Source organism: Manacus candei, unplaced genomic scaffold, assembly GCF_025592945.1.
Source record: "Manacus candei isolate 608988 ecotype Guabito, Panama unplaced genomic scaffold, ASM2559294v1 h1tg000037l, whole genome shotgun sequence".
NCBI classification, from domain to species: Eukaryota; Metazoa; Chordata; class Aves; order Passeriformes; family Pipridae; genus Manacus; species Manacus candei.
Window position 1 is genome coordinate 6092749 of NW_026138085.1, and position 21377 is coordinate 6114125.

Here is a 21377-nt window from a genome sequence, read left to right on the forward strand (position 1 = left end):
AGCTGCCTTTGAGAAAGCAAGCACTGCTTATGGCACACATCCTATATATATCATTTTATGCCTACAACATGACAGATTTGGTTTTCTCTGATGCAAGTTTTGAAAGTAACAGGAACCTGTATACAAAGTGGTGCTGTGCCATTTCTGACCCACAAAGGCTGAGACCATGCCTGGCATTTTTTTAAACAACAGGACTAAAGTTAAGTAGATGAGTAAGAATTAGTGGCCAAGACTCACTTTAGCTACATTCACACTTATATCTGGCCCTCATGAATTTACTTCAACTTGACTTGATTAGAACAGTATTTAATTGGTAGTAGTCAAGGAGGGAAACCAGCTGATACTTTATGAACTAACATACAGTTGAAGAGAAATCAGAAAAATCTATCAGAATTTATTAGAATCATGCTAAAATTTAATAGAATTATATTGTAAATGGCCTTTACTTATGACAAACAACTAATATTCACAGGACAAAAAAGTGATAGATAGATATAAACTACTTCAGGCAGTTTCTGCCTTCTTGTAATGCAGGTGCCCTTTTCTTCCTTGTAACAAGCTACTGATATTTCTTTCTCTTTCATTAAACTTAGAATTCTGTTTTAAAATAACAGTAACTCATAACTTCAAATCCAGAAGGAAAAATCTATGAAGAAATGCTGAACTATTCAGCAGCTCTGAGGTTAGAACTCCCAGCACATCTAATGCCACACCACTTCCTCCCAACACAGACTGGAAGAGCCTCCTGTGCATCTTAACATAAACCATGACATGGAAATGAAAATTTTGCCTTCCAGGCTTTGAGCAAGAGAAAAATAGAGAAAGCATGAACACTGAAGCTTTGAGCTAGAACCAATAATCAGCCTGTAAAATACCTTCACTTTTTTGTCGGCAGCATAAATTACAAAAACAATGTATAATTTGTTATCTTCATTACATAACATAATCTATTTTTTCCTCATATAATCTATTTTTTCCTCAAATATTTACCTGGATTCAGTAGTGTTCTACCTATACTTCCAATTTATTTACTGCCATTACATTCACTTTGTGAAACACTGATTTCATGGAACAGTTCAACAAAAATTATATTGTTGTCTGTATCACAGTCATTCAAGCACAATGCACCCCTGGATGACTCAATGGACCATTCATTAAATTAACATTTCACACTGTAATTCACAGAGACTGAAGAATAATTAAGTCTCGCTCTCCCCCCTCCTGTTTCTTTCCTTAGATTCTGTAATCAAAGTGTGGCAGCATCATATTAATGCAAATATGCAGAGCCTTACCTGCTCCATTCCCACCAGCATTTCAGGCATTGCCTCAAACTCCAGAGGGAATCACCAGCCTAGGAAATTATTGCAGTTCACCTGTGCTCTTGCCCCTTTATGGGCTGTGCCTGCACAGAGCACATGCACTGGAAGCAGCAATGGCTCTGCTGACCTTTGAAACCCAAACACTAATCCAAGCCCCACATCACGTGTGGCTCAGAATCCTGTTAAGCTTTTGGTCTGGTCCCAGCAGTACCATTTAAGCAGCTCAGTGTGAGCCTAAACTTTTACTTCATATGAGGCAGCAGGAGCAGGCACAGCCATTGTGTGTACAAAATTCATTCAAAGCACTGGCACTGAGTCTTACACAGTTTTCCTTTTATAGGAAACAGGAGGAGGGCTCTAATTAGGTCAGGCAGGTTGAGGATTCTAACAGCTCTTCATTTTACATTTCAACCAAGCACAGCCCAGCTCTTGCTACAATACAACGTGATGAATCAGAGAAATAACTTGTTAAATTATGGATTTTGCAATTAAAATGAAAAAAAGTTCCACAACATGAAAGTAATGGATTCGTGCAGTAAATACTTAAGTCAGTTGAGCTACCAATGTCAAGGTTTCAGTTTTTAAGACTTGATTTGATATGTGCACTTCAGTCAAACTGCTAAATTGAATACCAAGTCTTCTCTTAATTCAAACACCTGAAGCTAATCCTCATCCTCAGTCTTCAGCATATCAATTAATACAGCAAATACATAAAGATGACATCAACAAATAACATTAGCAATTTCTTTCCTTGGCCTTAATGTGCATTTTTTTGTATATCCCTTCCTAGGAATTATCAAGTCTCTGCAAACTCATAATGTCAGAATAAATGGCAACATACTCTACATGCTAAGTTTTGGGTACTGCCTCTCTGCAGGGTATCAGCAGATACAATAACAAGAACACCAAGTTCCACCTTTCAGTCAAGTTCAGTATTTACTTCTGTATTAAGAGAAACTCACAGGAAATGAGAGGATAAGAGAATTGCAGGTTGTATGTATTGTACAGTTCAACTAAATAATTTCCCTAAGACCAGGGAACATGTAGTTTTTGAGGTAAGACTGACATTGGGCTGTGTTATGAAAACAAGACAAGAACAAAGAACATCAGGTGAGTCACACTGCTTTTTTTGGCTTTTATCCCTGGCTTGTGAAGGAAGTAGACAGATTCTTTATTTCAAAAATTTTATTGTGCTAAAACATGCTTAATTTTAGATGCAGTTAAACAGATTCTTTTCCCCTTGCTGAAACTGAAGTCTGTACAGTGCCTGCACATACAGTGTGCATCCTTCCACACAAATGAGACAAGTTCTGTTGTTACTCCCTGTCACTAACACCAACCAATTCCAACAGTTGCCCACAAAGACTTTATGGCAGTTTAGGAGTCCAGTGAGCACAGCATTCCTAACAGACATTGCTCTTAAGACACTATTCTTACCCACAGTATGCATACATTTAGGGAAATGCAATCAATTTGACTTTGACCTGAAATCTTCTGAAGATTTCAACAGCTGCAGTACCTCCCCCAGGATTTAAATTAGCTTGTCCTGAATACAGATCCCATAGAGAATATCAAAAGTAAGTGTACAGTCCCATTTCTTGCATTGGTTCTATACCTATGTAGGCCACAGAGGGAAAAGGGTCTCTTGGCAGTATTGCTGTATTTGGTATTGAAGCAACCATAGACAACAAAAATAATTTAACATAAACTTGTATACATGAGATAGATGCAAAAAACCCACAAAAGCTTTCAGGAAATCGGATTTGATTTGCAATCTTATTTGCCAGTGCTTAGTCACCTTTTCCCAACTTAAGCTGCTTTGTCCAAAACAAACTAAGCAGATTCAGCATATCAAAGAAGTGAACAGGGAACACTTTGGAGTTCCCAAGTGCAATGGTGTTAACAGGAGTCAGGAACGTGTGGCTTCTCAACACAAGTATAGCCAAGCATAGTTTTTATAAAAATGTATAATCTTAAATCATTTCTCTAATGCTCCTACTAATTTATATTATATACAGCATCCAAGTTCACCTTGAAGCAGTCTGTTGCAGTCTTCTGTAGCATACAAATTCATTGGTACTTTATTTTTTTTCTTAATACCAAGAAGGCATTAAATTTTGTTTTTATTACCTGCAATGGAAAAATGTTACTAAGTTTGTGTTTTTCACTACTGCTCCCACCACATCAAGTAGTTACTTGTCTGCTGGAGGGGGTAGAAGGCACTACACTCCATCTAACAGTGAAACCAGGACTTCAGACCCCAGAACACATTCTCTAATGAAGGTCTAGTTCCCACACTCTCTCCCACCCTGCTTGCCTTAGTGCACCCCTAGGCTCTCTCCATCTTTTCCTCCACTCCACATTTATCTCCAGGCCTTTTGCAGCTTTCCTTGACACCTACAGTAGTCTAAGATCCTGACAAGCAGCAGCTAAAGAACCAAGGCACAGAACTCTGCCTGAGCCACTTGTAACCCACCCCCGTGCAGGGACACTGCCTGTCCCCTCATCAGCTGTACCATGTGAGCTGGGTGACAGGAGGAAAACGGCTCTGCTGTCTGACCCAGCACAGCACCTGCTCAGGTCAGGAAGGACCTGGTCTGGAAAGCACAACAGCAAACTGCACACTGGGAGTGCCCCACGGATGCAGCCTCCAACATCTGCTGTGAAACACAGGAGATGCCATTCTCCTTCCTTCCCTAAATGTAGCAGACTGTGCAAGGCTCTCATACCTTCTTTGGATAAGTTTAAGTACAAAGACTTGGCTACATTAATACCTAAACCTACCTTCTTTAAGAGGGGTTTTTGGAGGAATATTCTCCTTGCTCTCATACTGGAAAGCTTCGGAAGGAGCCAAATGCTTGATGCCCTGGACTGCACACAGCTGCTCCTGGAGGTCTCTGTTGGTTTGCTTTTCCTTGGATAGCAGCGCACGCAGTTTGGAGACATCCTACAGAAAACAGCATACTTGGAAGTTAGATTAAGAACAGGAGAAGAGCCTGCTTAGTTATTTACTTACAGAGCCATTTTGCCTAAAGATAAACATACACACAATTACTGGTGCCATTAAAACCCCAACCCAAACACAGCAGTGCAGAAAAACCAGCAGCACTGTATAGTTGCTGTGCAACACCACTAAGCACTACATTAGTCTAAAACTTTCAGCTGCTGCTTTCAGCAGCTAGTTTACTAAGTTTAGAACCTCCAAAGCAGGGAAGAAAAGCCAACTGAACTAAGAATAGGAGTAGTTATTTGCACTGCTGATCCCTCTGTGTGTCATACACTCAGTCAAAAATAAAACAGGTTCTCTTGGTGTTTCTGGAGGTTGGTGGTTTGTTCCAATCTGGTTCATGCAGGGAATTTAAGAATCATAGACAGTAAGGAGCTTGCAGGATTCATCTATAAATATTTAGAGCAATGAAAGGCATCAAGTACATTAATAACTTGCAGCTTTGTAATTTTTCATTTTACAAACCTGCTTCAGGTGGCTATTCTCATCCTTCAACTTCATAACATGCTTGATTTTTTGCTTCTGGTTCTGGTGGCCAAGTAGTTTAGCATAGGCATCGCTTAGTTTATTCAGTTCTTCCTGGGCTGCACCGTGCTCCTGTAGGAGTGCATTCTTCTCTGCTTCAAATGCATCTAGTTGTTGCTGAAATACAAATTGAATCTCTTAGAAATCATTTAACTAAACACAGCTTTTTACTGAACTGAGATCTACACAGGAAGATTGGTTTGGGGAGGGGACTAACTGGCTCAGTGCAGAGTAACTTGGGAAACCACTGCAGGATAAATGCCTTGCAATGAGAAGTAGCATGTTTACTTCTCAAAAGTAGAACTTGAGCCAACTGCAAAAGTCTTCAGTCAACGGATACTAACACACACCTACTTCCCAACACACCTGAAAAGGCTTAGTTTTGTTATATAAATCTTCATATAGATTACGCCAGGTCTTTATCTCTTTTTTTAAGCTTGAGGTCACATCTTCATTTACAGATTTCCTAAAAAGCAAGAAGTGAAGTTTCATTATGTTCATTGTTAACTCACAGCACTTCTTCCCAATATAACTTGGATGTGCCATAATATGCATGTTTAGTTTGAGAAAGTTACCTTGATCTTTCTGCTTCAAGTTCCCTTTTCAGTTCTTCAGTTTGCTCTTCCAGTTTTTCCTGAAGTTTAGTCATCTGTGCAAGGCAGGACTCTTTTGTTCTCTCTGTTTCTGCTTCTTTTAGTGCAAGCTTGGTCTGGACTTCTAAAAGCATCCTGAGGAAGATATCATTCCTTAATGAGCCCTTAAATTTATTTTTTTTTTTACCCAACTCTAAATCTCAAAACACAAGTAACCATGATTGAAAAGCTGCCAGTAGAACAGAAATACAGGTTTGCACAAACAGTGCCACAGAGAGAACAACACTACAGAAAGCAATCAAGTTTAAGCTGTACAATAATTAACTTCTCCTATGAGGAAGCAAGCACTTTTTCTGAAGCAAGGAAAGATAATGGCTGTTCAATGCCAGCAGCTTTTAGCAGAGGTAGTTTATTAGGCTTTACATGCAGAGCTTTGCTCAAGCAGAAACCAGTCAAACTGTTCAGTGTGGATGCACCTCAAGATTTCAAAAACCCTACACCTAAAAGCACTGCCTCCCCTCTTCAGCCTCAGCTGTTTGTCCCATCAACCAGGTGGGGACCAAGAACCTCTTCCCTGCCACACTGAACCAGCAAATTAAACAGAAAATAACTCTTCAGTTTTTCTTTTACCAGCTCTCATGGAAACTGGAGGCAATAATAAACAAGTGGGAAGGAAAGGGAGGGCAACATCTTAACTAGCAGATAAAACAGAACATGGACCACTAAACTGCTGTTAGATAGTCAGAGAAGCATGTGGCCTAACACAACTTCTTGGGTGTTAGTTCTGGTAACTGTGGTGCCTCATATTAGGCAGAGAGGACCTGGGTGTACATCACCAGTGTGGTGATTCATGGATGGTTAACTGGCATCTGCTTGTGAGCAGAATTTGAGGTGACACGTCATTCAGAGTAGAGTGGCAAAGAGTGAGCTCTGCATTAAGTATTTATCTCCCCTGTAGATCTCACCTGTGGAGCAGTCACTGTAACTGATATTTTTGAAAGTGACAATATTCCAGCATATTTCATTCAAGTATTTTCCTTTTCCTCTATGTTCTACATGTAGGCAAAATTCAAGACAACTGATTCAACCTTTTGCACTGGGAAAAGCAAGAATCTCCAGCTTACAGCAAATGCTGATCTTACCTGGTAGAGCACCATATTAAGTTCTAGTTAGAAAGGAGAGCCTTAGTTTGCATTATTTAGCTTAAGGAAGACTGACTGTAGTACCTTGCACATTCTTCTTTTGCTTTGTTTTTAGTGTATTCTGCTTCCTGAAGCAATTGTTGATTCTCTTGGCTTACTTTTTTAAGGTTGGCAACTGCTTCTTTCAGAGATGTATTCTCCAGTTTAAGACAGCGTATTTCTTCAGCTGTTGTCTTCTTGTAGCTGATATTACAAGGCAAATAAGAACAATCTGGTTACTTCAGGCAAAATACAAATTGACACATTCAGGCCTTACAGAACAACACAAGCTCATGCTGATAAGTACCAAAGATTTTATAATCTGAAGATATGGCAGTGTTCTGGCACTGATAAATCCAAAGGTAAAAAGCAAGCCACAACACAATTCCATAAAGTTATAAGCACTAACACTGTAACAAATTCTGTGATACAGATATTTTCATTTTTTTTGTAGACATTTTAAAATACAAAAACCCTGCTGTATCTGAAGCTTATTTTAAACACCAAAAGATCTACTGTCTGCAGTTTGCATTGGCAAATATCCCACTGGATCCTTCACAGGTGGCATGCATACCTAGGAATAACAGTACCACTTTTTACATAGTTCCATAATCTGAATATTTTGAGATAAAATATTTGCAAGAAACATAGGAAACTAGTCTTTAATTCAATGCAAGTTTTGAGCCTAAACAAAAAGTCTTTTTGAAAGATATTTCAGTGCAGAGAGAACAACATCACTGGTTACGACTCTTATTCTGGTTCAAGAGCACTTAACTACTCTAACTGTTTACATTCTGGAAAAAGGAAACATTCAGTTTCCCAAACTACATACTCAGTATGTCTTTACACTTGCCTAGTAGTCAAGGAATAAATTCTTAATGCCATCAAATACTCCATCAAAATCCTCTGCTCTAATGCCACACTCATATACAGTGTGAAGTACCAAGGCATGTGAATGGACAGAGTATTTCATTGTCACCTTAGAGATAATCCCTGTCCTGTATCTTAATGGAACTTAAATACCTTTCGAAGTCAGCAACAGTCTCCCCAAGTTTCTCCAGTGTATTCCTATGCTGCTCTTGGATTTGCAATACAGCACTCCCATGAGTTTCATTGATTTGCTCCAACTCAGCATTCTTCCTGAAATAAAAATTCAGGGTTCTACACTGGAGAGAAGTGTCTGAACACATTACCAAATGCTATTATCAGTTACAGAAGGCTTGCAGTGACAAACCAGTAACTCCTCCTGTACTAAAGCACAATCTTCACAGCAGATATAACTAAGCTTTTCCCCCTCCTCATATTTTACAAGACATTTATAGGATACACTAAACACCTAACAGTTAATTTCTAATACATGGAAGGAAGCAACAACTGGCTTGAAAATCTTTTCTAGTCATTGCCCTCTCCAAGGCAGGGCAGAAACACCCAATACAACAAGCATTTAGTTTACCCTGCACAGCAAGGACATAGCACTACAATACTCGCCTTTCAAGCAAATCTCAAGCTAATAGTTTTAAATTAAAACAGTGTCAAACTGATTCAAGTTGTTATTCACAGTGATGAGATCTAATCACTAATCAACAACCAGCAAGAAATAACTCTAGACGTGCCCAGGTCTCTAAAACCTGAACTGGGCTCAGCAGCTTTGTTTATACTACTGATTTAAGATTTTTCCTTTCAAAGTTTCAGAACCAGAAAGTTTTTCCACAAACCCTTTCAACTTTTCTTCCATCTGGGCAAGTTCAAGACCTTGAGATTTGATTTCTTGTTCCAATTGCTTCACCAACTTTTCAGCTTTCTTCTCCTTTGCATGTAATTTATTCAGCTCATTCATGGTATCATTCAGCACTTCTTCAAGAAGAAGTCTCTCCTTTGTTACCTCATCCTGCAACTCCAGTAACTTCTGCTGTGTTGATGCAGATGACTCCTGTGTGCCAGAATACCACAGATCTCAAAACTTATAGTATTTTTTTAGATAGTAAAGGCTATTTTGCTGTGTTTTAACTTCAGAGCACAAGAATAAGGTCAAATCTACAGGAAGACCAAAACACTCATCATACTAGTACTGATTCTTAGAGCTATTGGACCACACAGCTTCTGCTGGTCAGCCCCCACTGATGAGACCATTATTAATACAACATCTCATGCATAACATATACCAGAACCTTTAGTGCCAGCCCTTGGGATTAGAGTTTTTCTTTAGACTAATTTATAGTCTGTATTTACCTTCTCTTGCTGCAGCTGAGAGACAACCTCCTCATGTTTCTGAAGCAGTTTTTGGTGTTGTTCTTCCTCCAAAACAATTTTTTTTTTCAGGTCTTCTATTTCAGCAGTCATACTCAGGAATTTTCCTCTGGTCTCAGACAACTCTTTCTCTGCATAGAGAAATTGTCAATATAACACAAATTGCCTTCTCCATTTGCAAAGAACTACAGTATCTATTTTTAATAGTACTTCCATTCCAGCTTTTAAGTCAGTTTGGCAAGGGAAAAACAAACAAACAAAAACACCCCATGCAAAACAAACCCATATCTTAAACCCAGGTGGAAACTCCTCAAAATCTGCTCAAAGTACATCACTTGAAAATAATTTTAACAGAAGGAATGTTTGGATCAAGCAACTAGCCTTCATCAGAACAGCAGTATGGCTGGGGGAAAACTATATGATTTTGCCAAAGCTTCTTCCACATAATACTAGCATACAGAAGCCAACTGGTAGAGAGAACTGAGCACTGGTGTTGGGAGAGAAGGCGCAAGGAGGCAAAGGATCCTTGACACATTGCCAATACCTCAAGGAACCCGTGCACAAGCTGCTAACAGTGAATTCAGACAATATTATCCTGCTTCTCAGTGAAGAGAAAGGAACAAGAACTTCTTAGTGGTCGCCTTTCAGATTAAAGCCACTCCTACTATGCAAACTATTTTCATTCTATACTGTTCTACTTGAGTAAACCTCCATGAAACACTGAATCAGACTTAACAGATGTCAGACATGAAGTAATTTCCCCACTGTTAAAAACATGTCCAGCTGTTTTCAGCTGGAGCTCGACTTTTAACTCGGAACAAACCAGACTAAATTGACATTTTAGAATAAACCTATTTGAGATGATTTAAGATATGTCAATCATCCTACATATGGAAGAGCATACAAGTACTAAAAATTACCTTTTTCTTGTTGAAGCAATTGACACTTTTCATTAAGTTCCTTCATCAGTTTACATGATTCCTCTTTTGTTTTGAGGGTATCCCTGAGGATCTCAATATCTTGGTCTTTCTTAATCAGTGTCTCCTCCATCTGAGCAATATCTACTTTGTATTTCTCAGCTGTTTCTGCAACACTACTGCAGGAGAAAATTCAGGCACTTGTTACTACTAAATATTATTTGTAAGCTTACACTTCAACCCAAAGGAAAAATGCTTAGGAGTGTTGGTTTCCAATAGAAAAACTGCTTTCACCTACTTTTCCAAACAAGTTTTTGCACTGTAAGACTGGTTTACATGGACATAAAACTCTTCCACAGTATTGCTCAGCCCAGAAAAGCACAGAGGCATTTAGAAAGATAACTAAAATACTATCTTACAATTACTTTCCATTGTGTGGAAATATACCTGATTTCTTTTCCCTCCTCTATGATTATTGCCAAGGTTCTACTTCACCAGTCATAAGTGAGGCTTAGTTTTACCACCTTTTAACTTATCCCAGCCAACTTGAGAACAATTTGTTGTTACCTGAGCTCTGTGATGTATTCCAGGAGTTTTTCAGTGTCAGACTTTTCTACAACTTTCTCTCTCTCAGTAGTAGACCTAAAACCAGGAAGTTTTTATGATGGATATATTTAAGCAAATTCAGAGCTACATAGTAACACATATCTTTCAGAATCCAGTTTAGCTGACAAACTGGTATTGGCTCCACGTGATGATTCTTTTTTAATTCTTTTAATTCTTTTCTCTTTTAATACTTGTTCCATATGGTCTCCTCATTTGCAGTAAAGATGCTGAGCCATATTCTGCCACAAGCAATATGCCACAAACATCATAATGAATAAACATAATGCAGCTGTTGTAGCAAATTATCATGTCCTCCCTTTGTGACCTGCACCACCTGCATTATCAGCTTTGTGTATTTTAACATTCCAGTTGTGCTGCAGTGCCAACCATGCAAAACTGACATAAAATATAAGTTCATCCTTCATAGGTCACCATCCTCAGCAAAAACAGTGCCCTGTTCCTGTGCTGCAAGTGACATTATTTGGGCAGAATAGGAAGTGTTGATTCAGAACTCAGTCTCTACCTACACAGAGCTGCTGAAGCCAAGCCACTCTGCAGTTGCCTTTGTTCAGAGAACATCTAGGACAAAGCAACTGTGAAGGTACCAAGTGGCTCTTCAGTGCCACTCTCTGGAGAACATGCACATGTCCAGGGAATCTGTGTGAAATGCCTGGCTGCTGAATTAGGATTTCAGCTCCTGCTCTAAAGCTTTTTCATTCTTGCTTATTCCTAACTTAGTAGCCTAAAGAGCCAGAAGCATCTAATCTACATGAATGTCTTGCTCCAAGATGAACAACAATTCTTAAGACTTATGTCTTCCCTCCTCATCCCATACCCAAAAAAATCCCACCCATACCACACTGGATGACAGAGGGTTGAGATGATACAGTCTGTCTTTTGGAAATACACTAAAGGAACAATGTTTTGTATGGTCATTTTATAAGAACACAGCAGTTCTTAGAAGTTCATTCCACCACATTTTTTCCAGATTACCAACACTGATAATGTCTGTTCCTTCTCAGCAGGACACAGCCTCTATTTTGCTCACTCTAAGGGATAAGCTGTAAGCACAGTTAGATGGTATCTTGTCAACCAAGTCAATTCCCTTTCTACTACTTACAGTTTTTCTTCTAACTGTGCTACTTTTCCTTTTGAATGCTCTAGATTCCTTTGCACTTCCTGCAGCTTCATTTCCATGTTTTCCTGCTTTGCAAGTGCAGTCTTAAAAAAAAGACACATATTAACATTGAAGTGAGATTTAGTAAAAAACACCAAATCCATTGTGTAAGATACAGTGGTAAACTGAAACCAATTCCTTACTACAGTTCAATGATAGCACCTGATATTATGCCAAATGTGATTCCAAGTATCCCTCTGTAAAGATATCAGCCATTTATTAGAACAATCACTATCACCAGAAAAATACAAACATGAGAGCTTCAAAACAAACTTACAATCACTGGTTTTCAGAGAGATTCCTAGTGTGACCAAACTGGTATTAACAATATCATAAATAATAATACCAGAGGTATTTCTATGCTTCCTTACTTGAACTCAGATTTACTCTGCAGATCAGCAAAATCAAGAACATTCATCAGTTGATCTTTCCCTATTTTCACTCTACAGAAAGTAGAGGAAGTTACCAATTTGAGGACAGAAAGAACACATGATCTGAAGTTCTGTGCTAAGCCCTTCATTCTTTGTTCCTGAACAGCTCAGAATTGCTGTCCTGTGCAGCACAAATGGTCCTACCTTTTCCTTAGCATCCCTCATGTTTCTGAGCTTCATTAACTCCATGCACAGGCTGCTCATTTTCTTTTGCACACCATCTTCAGACAGCTTGTTAGAGAAGAAAATAAAATTACTAAGCATAACTCCTCCACATGAACTGCTCTTCACAAAATCCTTCCAAAGTGTTCCCCTCCTACTGTTTAGAGACAAGTGGACAAGATCCCAAACCAGACATGTTCCATCCCTGTGCCAATGAAGGGGGCACAGGGAACGTCAAAACAGATGCTGATTAGCAGCTAAAGCTTCCTCCTGCACAGGGAGCTTGATAACAGCAAAGACAAAGCAAATATGCAGTTATTTGTCTGAATACCTTTGACTTCAGTAGTTCATTGCTTCTTTTTAGTTCCAGAAGCTGTTTTTTTAGGCATGCAACAGTTGCTGAAAGAGATGTTTTCTCCTGAACTGCAGCACTCAGCTTTGCTTCAGTCTTCACAAAATCCTCATCCAGAGCCTGAAGTTTTTTATCCTGCTCCCCACGCTCTCTCACTAATGCCCGAATCTAAAACAAAAGAGTTATTTTCTTTATTTCCTACTATCATTTCTCTTAACAACATCGTTAGTTTAGTCTCTCCAAGAAAGCCACAGGCAAAAGTATCCAAACAGTACTAACTTGCATATCTATCTTCAACTGTCATGCACAGGAAAGAGATTAAATAGAGAATTGTAGTGGTGCTGTTATTACACAGCACACATTTACAGTCCCAGTACAATATCTTAAAGTCACAATAGTCTTAGCTTTGATTTGCAACAGAAGCCAACTCTCCTCTTTGATGTGATGCCTAAAATGGAAGAAAAGTTCTCCAAACAATATTAGTATAGATAAGACAGAGAGCAGTTCTCAAATGAAGGCCTTCAGGTGCACACAATATGTAGGCACCCACTGGCATACAGAATTCTTACACTTTTATATCTTTAACTAATTGTCATATCTAGTGGGGACAGCCAACCAGAAACCCCTTTCACTCTGGTACCACCCTCAGAACTGCCCCACTGGAGCCCTTCCAAGAGCCTTATATCTTGTTGTCTACCATATCTCTCAGTATTCCAGTCCAGGTACATATCCCAACGGAATGTCCTTGAAAAGACAGTTAAACCAATGCTTCAGGAATCCAATATGGACTGTGAGAAAGTAACTGTCTCAAGTGAGAGAAAACTACACAGCTACACTGACATCTGCAAAAACCTAAAAATCTTTAGGCATCAGCTGTGACAGACAAGAAGACAATGTGACATCTGAGGCACAAGGCATCAATTAGTACACAGAAGTGTACTGATAGGGTGTAAGTTGCCTCTTAAACATTAAAATTATAACAATTAGTAAGCAAAAATCTCAGCTAACAGTTGTTAAATAGACCCTTTTTGGGGTACTGAACGTAGTTCACTTAGTTCTCTTCTGAGAAGAGTGACAGCACAGCTGTTCTTAGCAAACCCAATGCTTTGTACATCCCATAACCTCTGATAATCTCTGCTCTGCACAGACCTGTTTGCAAACTACTCATATACTCCCTTATGCAAAAGAGCCCAATTCTACCAGCTTGTATTTTTTATTTTGGTTAGTGGCAGATATGACAGGAATGCACCCCACAACACATTCATACCTCCTTCTCCAGTGCCTTCTGTTTCTTTTTCTCCCTCATAAGCGTAAGATCTTTTTTAGTCTTCACAGTCCCATTACCTGGCTTTGGAAACCACTTGTGTTAGAAATAGTTAAATTGACCTCTAGCTGCCCACCAGCTGAACAACACAGTTATATATAAGACTGGGTGCCTTCATACAGACTATAAAGATACACACAAAATAAAAAGCAAGCCTTTCTCTCCCCTAGACAGCACAGACAAGTACCAGGTTAGGATGGGGTTTACCACTGTACTTTCTCATAAGCATTACTCTGAAGGAACAGCTCACAACAATTGCAACAGGAAGATTAAAGAAGTTGGAGACATTAGCACTCCCTAAACTTCATAAAAAAACCACTTTAATCTTTTAACCTCAAGTTTGTTTGCAGAATTTCATCCTGAATCATCAATAGTAGTGCACTAAATTAGTAAGTCAGGGTTATCATTTTTTCAACTTGTTCAGCCATGCATCTTCAAATCTGTATCCTTGCTCATGGCATTGAGAACCTGTTCATGCAGCACCATCCCCTCCTTGTTTCTTTCACCACCAGGTTTCTACTCTGCCCTGTCCACCCCACGAAAGCAGGAACAGAAACACAGTCTTCTTAAAAAGGAGCAGCCACACCATAATTACATGGGGAGCAAAGGAAAAGAAATCCAAACATTGTAACAGCAAAGATAAACCACTCTGTAATCCCAAGTAACCATCACATGATTCTCAAAGATGCTGCAATTTCATTTTTCCTGCTTAGTTACTACAGAATACAGGCACAGCAAAGTGTTCCATGGTTCTCTCCAGCAGGTTAACAGTAATTGTATGAAGACAGTTTAACCAGTCAGAGGTTTAGCTGAGATTTAACAGTGCTACAGACACCACAAAAGAGTCTTACTGTTGATCCAAGGGATGTGAATCTCCTTTTAGTTACAGGGGTGGGTGCACTCTTCTCACTGCTCAGCTTTGAGTCACCTGCAGAAAAGAAGGGTGAAGGAAGAGGTTGTACAAATGCACACAGGGAGGGAAATTTAACCAAACTAGACAAGGTTAATTGACTGTACAGAAGACACCAGCTGGTTATCAGACTACCCACTTCAAGCCCAACACCAGCTGCTTTTTTACTGCAATCAGGCAGTTCAATAATAGTTATCTGGGCCTTTGACAGAGTTTAGAGAGAGACGACCAGATGACAGCCAGATCTGAGAATTCAGCTCCTGCCGAGCTCTCCCCAGCACAATCCAGATCCATGGTGTCTGTTTTCAACTGAGAGATGCTTTATATGTGAAAATTCCCATGAAAACATCACTAAAATCAAGGTTAATGAAGTAAAAAAAATAAAGCTATTTTAGGAGATGCAGTTAGACATGTTTTTACAGCTGCTGTTCCCTTCAGCTGGAAGGCAGACAGTGAGTCTCTGCAGCAGAGACCAACTTCTTAACAGCAGAGCAGTAACAGCATGTAAGCACTGACAATTGTAGCATTCAAAGATACCACACCATTGTGTTCTGTGTAATTTTTACAACTACTCACTCTTGTGTCTCCCAGCCCCTTGGCATGCTTCAGAGGACAGCAAACTTCTCACTCCACCTGATGGTTTAACACCACAGGATCCTTGCGGGGGGGTACATGCTAGAAAGGAGATTTTCAGACACGCAAAGAACCACGAAGGTAAATGACAGGGTTTTCAACTTAAATGAGTTGAGGCTGGTAACACATTTAAGTTAAATGCAGCTAAAAAGAAAAAAAACTCCAAACAACTGGAGTCTCAGTTCTCATCCTCCCCATAAACACAAAGAAAATATATGGTCACATGGTGGGGGAAAGGGTTTGTTTATCACACTGCTAATAAAATTACAAGCTTATTTACACACACAACATTGCAAGGCGTTTTACTGGTGACAGCAGCACATTAACTTCCACAATGAAAAAACCCAAATGGCTAAAGGATCTTAATGCTATTTGGTTAAAAAGTCAGCCTAAAGTGTTAAAAAACTTCATTTGCTTTTTAAATCATCATTTCCCAATTTAGAAGATACTACTTAAATATTAGTGAATGCCTTTTCCTTCAAATAACTAAGTCACTTAAACTTCTATAAAAAAATAAAGTGTTTGGGTTTGGGGTTTTTTTTTAAGAAATTAAATAATTTTAAGGGAAACAGCCGCCAGAATCATGATGGCTACAAGCCCTTTATTCGATTATTAGTCTCAAGCCCAGTAAATGCTTATCTAATCGCTTCGACTTTCTGCAAATAAAAGCATCATTTAACACGAAAACAGGCGAAGGCAGCAGAAAGGCACCAGGTAAACCCAAAAACTCATTGAAAAAGTCATACATCACAAAACACCCTCAAGAGCAGCACTTCGGTCGTGACGAGCCCTGCACATGCCCCTTGCCGTGCTGTACCACGGAACCAGAGGGGTCCAAGGACCGGCACCGCTTTAGTTAAGGGGTACATTACGCACGTCCACTGCTGCATTTGTCTAGCAACAGCCAGGTTTGGACAAGAAGTCGGGATCTTTTCCCTCAGGAGACACCTGCGAGGGCTCTGGGGGTCCTGAGGCGCCGCGCCACGGGCGGCTCCGGCAGTGAGGGACACACTAGGGCTCGGTCCCCACTCCCCCGGGCAAGGCTGAAGTGCTCGGTCCCCGTTCCCCCGGGCAAGGCTGAAGGACCCTGTTCCCCGCCCAGGCCCCGTTCTTGCCCCGTACCGGCGCTCTGGCAGCGACCCCGGCCCAGCGGCACGGACGCCATGACGGCTCTGGGCTCCAACCCCGTCGGCCCCGGGCTTTCAAAGGGGCCCAACGGCCGCAGCGCGCGCCCTCCGGCCAATCACCGCGCGCCCCTCCGCGCAGCTCAGCCAATCGGCTCGAGGGTGGCCGGCTGGGCGTGGCCGCGCGGGGCGCGTGCGCGGGGCGGGGCGGGGGCTGTGCGGGGCTGAAGGCGGCGGTCGCTCAGGTGCGGGGCTGTGCCGAGCCGTGCCGAGCCGTGCCGAGCGGTGCCGAGCCGTGCTGAGCGGTGCCCGCCGGAGCCGCCGTGCCCCATGTCGGCGCCGTTCGAAGAGCGCAGCGGGGTAGTGCCCTGCGGGACGCCGTGGGGCCGCTGGTACCAGACGCTGGAGGAGGTGTTCATCGAGGTGCGCGTCCCGCCGGGCACCCGCGCCAAGGACGTGCGGTGCAGCCTGGGCAGCCGCGACATCGCGCTGGCCGTGCGAGGGCAGGAGATGCTGCAGGTACCGCCGGGGAGCACCGGGAGGGACGGGACGGGGCGGCGGCAGGGCCGGGGCGGAGGCCGCGGGGCTCTGGGGTGGTCACAGGGTCACAGCATCATCCTCGAGTCCAGCCTGTGACCCAGCAACACCTTGTGGCACCGGCTGCCACGTCCAGTCCTTCCTTGGGCACCTCCAGGGACGGTGAGTCCACCTCCTCCCTGGGCAGCCCGTTCCAATGTCTTATCATCCGTTCTATGAAGAAATTCGTCTTAAAGTCCAACCTAAATCGCCTCTGGTGCAGCTTAAATCTACGTCCTTACGTCCTGCCCCTCGCTGCCTGGGAGGTTTCCACACCTGTGCCCTGTGGCTCCTCTCTGTTCTTCCTTAGAGATGTAGGGTTTGATACATCAAAAGGAATCATATACCTGGTGATCTCTTCAATGGCTTGTTGTCAAAAGTAACTACTTCAGTGAAGTCTCTTCCAGCAGAATGAAGATAAAGTGTTACCAGCTGATTTATGAGCTGCAATAACCTATAATACTACAGACAAACTATAGAGGAAGGTGCAGATAAGAAACTAACATCTTTAAACAGAATGTTTCGTTTGAGTGGTTTTTTTCTTGTTAGAAACAGCTTAATAAACTAGTCAGTTATAAGTTTATTAGAAACAGTTTTGTCCAGCTGCATGAGGTTTTTCCAGACTGTTCCTGTGCTCCAGTAGCTGAAGGGACCCAACAAGAGAGCTGGAGAGGGACTTTTTACAAGGCCATGTAGTGACAGGTCAAGGGGGAATGGCTTCAAACAGGGAGAGGACAGGGTTAGATTGGATATTAGGAAGAAGTTCTTCCCTGTGAGGGTGGAGAGGCCCTGGCACAGGTTGCCCAGAGAAGCTGTGGATGCCCCATCCCGGGAAGTGTTCAAGGCCAGGTTGGACAGGGCTTGGAGCAACCCAGGATAGTGGAAGGTGTCCCTGCCTGTGGCAGGGGAGTGGAATGAGATGATCTTTAAGGTCCCTTCCAACCCAAACCGTTCTATGATTCTGTGAGAAGTAAAGAGAATAAATTCACATGGATTTACATTCTGGGTAGGGATGTGGGCAGCATTTCAGTTCTGATTGCTCCAGAAAGCCAAAAAAACCAAACCAGAGGCAGATTTACTTTCACATTGGTAACAACAGTTCGTACTGTATATACCCTGCACCAGACCTGTGCATTACCCTTGGCACAAACCCTGACATTTTCATGGCAAGAGTACTAAAAATGGCATTGCCTGCTGAAAAACACAAGCCATTCCAGTGAGTCCAGATACTGAAACAGTGATGAGTATTAAATTATTCATTTTTTAAAAATTGCTTAACAAACAATAATTCCTTGACAGTCTATATGCAAGTCTATACTTGTAGGGCCAGATCACCCTATTTGTTTTCAGCAGAAAACAAGATGGTAAGTTGTGAGTAAAACTTCATGATTCAGTATAACTGGATGCTGTTGAGGTTTTCCTGGTTTGTAATATTGTACCTGTCTTTTGCAGGGTAAACTTTTTGACTCTACGGTAACTGATGAAGGAACATGGACATTAGGTAATAACCTGCATCTGAAATGACATAAAGGCAGGAGAACTTCTCAATATGTGCTGCAGAAGAGTTTACGCCCCCCCCCCTTTTTAATGGGACAGATTCTTCCCTGTACATAGTTTTGTAAAAAGAACCATCATTATTGCTGGATTGAGGAACTGAGGTACTATAAAAGCCCTACAGATTAAAGTTAATGGGAAAATGCCATATCCTGGAAGGCCATAGTCAGTGGATTACAAACACTTGCATATAGGTGAGAAGTTTTTTGCACACCATCATTTAAAGGTAAATAATTATGGTACAGTTGTGTGGTCTGTGCCTCTCCATAATTGTTACTTTTCCTGGGTTTTTTTATCTCCTTCTCTTATGCATTATATTTTTGGAACGGGTGACAAAATCTGCAGTCCTAGAGAATCTAAAAGAAATTTAATAATCCCGCTAAGGTAGCTACATATAATTAGCAAAAAAAGCATATCTGATTGTTATATTATAAATACTGTAAAATAGTCAGCATGTTTTGGCAGTCATGTTTGTGGACTGTGCCTCTCACTTAATGTTTCCTGTGAAGAATTTTGTTTTCCATTCAATATTTCTTCTAAATATAGATTAATAATTTAGTAACTTAAGCATGAAAACTGGAAATGTTAACAAACATTGTTAAGCCCATCTTTTTCAGTATGTGAATAATTTTCAAAATACACTTACAATGCTGTATTTATTCACTTAAGTAGAACTAAGCACCCCACATGCTAACTTTGAAATCTGCTTCCAATATATTGTCTGTGGGCATGCACACTGTGTCTAAGCAAATTAACTATCCCTTCATATGTCCCTAAAACTTAGTTCTGACTTTTGTTGGTAATAACTCTGTGAAGCCTGACCTCAAATCATTATTGCCTTAGCAGAGGTGTCTGTATTAATAGATTAAATCTTTTCTCTGTTGTGAACCTCTTCAAGAGGTTAGTTTATGTTTGCAATAGAAGTTCTTATGCACTGTGTTTTAATGCCTTAAAACAACTTCAGGTCAGAAGGGGGAGAGATGACAGTGCAGGCTATCTTTGCTTCAGCCTTTTTGTTTCTTGTTAATGTTTATTTATTTATCAATAACCCAGTTGGCATTGGCATTAAGAATTTAAATTACTTCACACACCCCGTGCTTGTTAATGGTGAATTCACCAAAACAAAAAGACTGGCACACAGGACTGAGTCTAAAGGTTGTTCTCTGTGTTCTCATTCAACAGAAGACAGGCAGCTGATACGAATTGTTCTAATGAAGACAAATAGAGATGCTGGAAATTGTTGGAAATCTCTGTTAGAAAATGAATATGCTGCTGATCCTTGGGTACAGGACCAGATGCAGAGGAAGCTCACACTGGAACGATTCCAAAGAGAGGCAAGTTAAAGGACCATAAACTCCTTATGTTTTGTGTTTGCACACAGAGGTTATGGCCAGGAAAGCTGAGCAAAATGGTTCTGCTGCCCAGTGCCATGGAAACATACGCTTTAGTTCAATATATATCAAATGCTTATAAGGCTTTATCACTGTACTTTCAAAAGGTTATTTTGCAGTGCCATGACAAATGGATGACAAGTTGATTATCATATGTCTTTGTTACAGTGGTAGAATATTACCAAGTGTTTTAGGCTTTTTGCTGGTTGGTTGGTTGGATTTGGGTTTTTTTAAGCATTGTTATTACAACTAATCTATTTATTGAATTTTTTTTTTTCTTTTACCTCCATCAGAACCCTGGATTTGACTTCAGTGGGGCAGAAATTTCTGGAAACTACAGCAAAGGAGGACCAGACTTTTCTAGTCTTGAAAAGTAAACTTTATCTGTGTTCTTTTAGAGGACTTACATGTTACAGTTAAGGACTGGAATCATGGAACTGGTGAAGACTTCAGTGATCTCTTCAATGGATTGTTGTCAGAAGTAATTACTTAAGTGAAGAGAAGGTCTCCTCCAGCAGAATGAAGATAAAATGTTACCAGCTGATTTATAAGCTGCAATTACCTTATAATACTAAGGGACAAATTATAGAGAAAGGTGTACATAAAAAAACTAACATCTTTGAGCAGAATGTTTGGTTTGGGTATTTTTTTCTTATTAGAAACACCATAGTAAGCTAGTGAGTTATAAATCTACCCTTATGAAGGGACTGGATCATCTCCCTTATGAGGAAAGGCTGAGGGAGCTGGGGATGTTCAGCCTCGAGAAGAGACACTGTGAGGGGACCTCATCCATGTCTGTCAGAGGATGGAGCAGGCTCTGCTCAGGGGGCCCAGCAAGGGGACAAGAGGAACGGGCAGGAACTGATGCCCAGGAAGCTCCACCCGAACACGAGGAAGAACTTCTTGCCTGTGCAGTGACTGAGCACTGGAACAGATTGCCCAGAGAGGGTGTGGAGTCTCCGTCCCTGGAGACATTCCAGAGCCATCTGGGCACAATGCTGGGCCACGTGCTCTGGGATGACCCTGCTGGAGCAGGGAGGTGGGACCAGATGGCCCCACCTGTGGTCCAGCCTTACCCATTCTGTGATTCACTGAAGAACAGCTGTTATAGTTAATATTTTCTTTTAACTTGTAACAGGAAGGATATTAGGATGGCTACAATTATACTTCCCCTTTGTAGCAGCCCTCTGAGAACTTGTAATGTCATTCTAAAAAGTGATTTAAATCAACTACTGTAAAACCTTATTTGAGGCAAGATATAATGCATTGTGCTGTCAAATATAGCACTAATTATTAATGCTTGCTACCAGGTAAGCAATGCTAGAAAACTAAAGGCCATGTGAAAATC

General features: G+C 41.0%; 2 protein-coding genes across 4 annotated transcripts; one reads left to right on the top strand and one right to left on the bottom strand.

Moving 5' to 3' along the window:
* Positions 1 to 551: 551 nt before the first annotated feature.
* Positions 552 to 16625, bottom strand: HMMR (hyaluronan mediated motility receptor). Of its 3 annotated transcripts, none has more exons than XM_051794299.1 (18): positions 16507 to 16625; positions 15328 to 15426; positions 14693 to 14769; positions 13785 to 13865; positions 12497 to 12685; positions 12148 to 12234; positions 11516 to 11616; positions 10357 to 10431; positions 9793 to 9965; positions 8855 to 9003; positions 8341 to 8555; positions 7649 to 7765; positions 6671 to 6829; positions 5427 to 5579; positions 5218 to 5317; positions 4792 to 4968; positions 4104 to 4266; positions 552 to 3449 (listed from the first exon to the last, which is right to left on the bottom strand). In XM_051794299.1, exons 1-18 carry the CDS (start codon positions 16547 to 16549, stop codon positions 3430 to 3432), a joined length of 2178 nt encoding a protein of 725 aa, XP_051650259.1. In that variant the 5' UTR covers positions 16550 to 16625; the 3' UTR covers positions 552 to 3429. The 3 variants fall into 3 exon arrangements, with proteins under 3 accessions (XP_051650259.1, XP_051650258.1, XP_051650260.1); XM_051794298.1 differs by having other exon boundaries at positions 553 to 3449; positions 9793 to 9968; XM_051794300.1 differs by lacking the exon at positions 13785 to 13865 and having other exon boundaries at positions 553 to 3449; positions 9793 to 9968.
* A 120-nt stretch (positions 16626 to 16745) lies between these two features.
* Positions 16746 to 20658, top strand: NUDCD2 (NudC domain containing 2). Its single transcript, XM_051794311.1, has 4 exons — positions 16746 to 17027; positions 18537 to 18585; positions 19821 to 19972; positions 20323 to 20658. Exons 1-4 carry the CDS (start codon positions 16839 to 16841, stop codon positions 20404 to 20406), a joined length of 474 nt encoding a protein of 157 aa, XP_051650271.1. The 5' UTR covers positions 16746 to 16838; the 3' UTR covers positions 20407 to 20658.
* The last annotated feature ends 719 nt before the right edge of the window (positions 20659 to 21377 follow it).

What these genes read in the sequence shown, in the direction of transcription:
- HMMR (XM_051794298.1), bottom strand. Translation starts at nt 16,549, where the DNA reads ATGGCGTCCGTGCCGCTGGGCCGGGGTCGCTGCCAGAGCGCCG. An exon ending in AGAAGGCACTGGAGAAGGAG is followed by an intron (nt 12,686 to 13,784) that starts GTATGAATGTGT and finishes CTTTTGTTTTAG; the next exon opens with ATTCGGGCATTAGTGAGAGA. An exon ending in GCAAAAGAAGAATGTGCAAG is followed by an intron (nt 5,580 to 6,670) that starts GTACTACAGTCA and finishes TATCTTCCTCAG; the next exon opens with GATGCTTTTAGAAGTCCAGA.
- NUDCD2 (XM_051794311.1), top strand. Translation starts at nt 16,839, where the DNA reads ATGTCGGCGCCGTTCGAAGAGCGCAGCGGGGTAGTGCCCTGCGGGACG. An exon ending in TGAAGGAACATGGACATTAG is followed by an intron (nt 18,586 to 19,820) that starts GTAATAACCTGC and finishes CTCATTCAACAG; the next exon opens with AAGACAGGCAGCTGATACGA. An exon ending in TGGAACGATTCCAAAGAGAG is followed by an intron (nt 19,973 to 20,322) that starts GCAAGTTAAAGG and finishes TACCTCCATCAG; the next exon opens with AACCCTGGATTTGACTTCAG.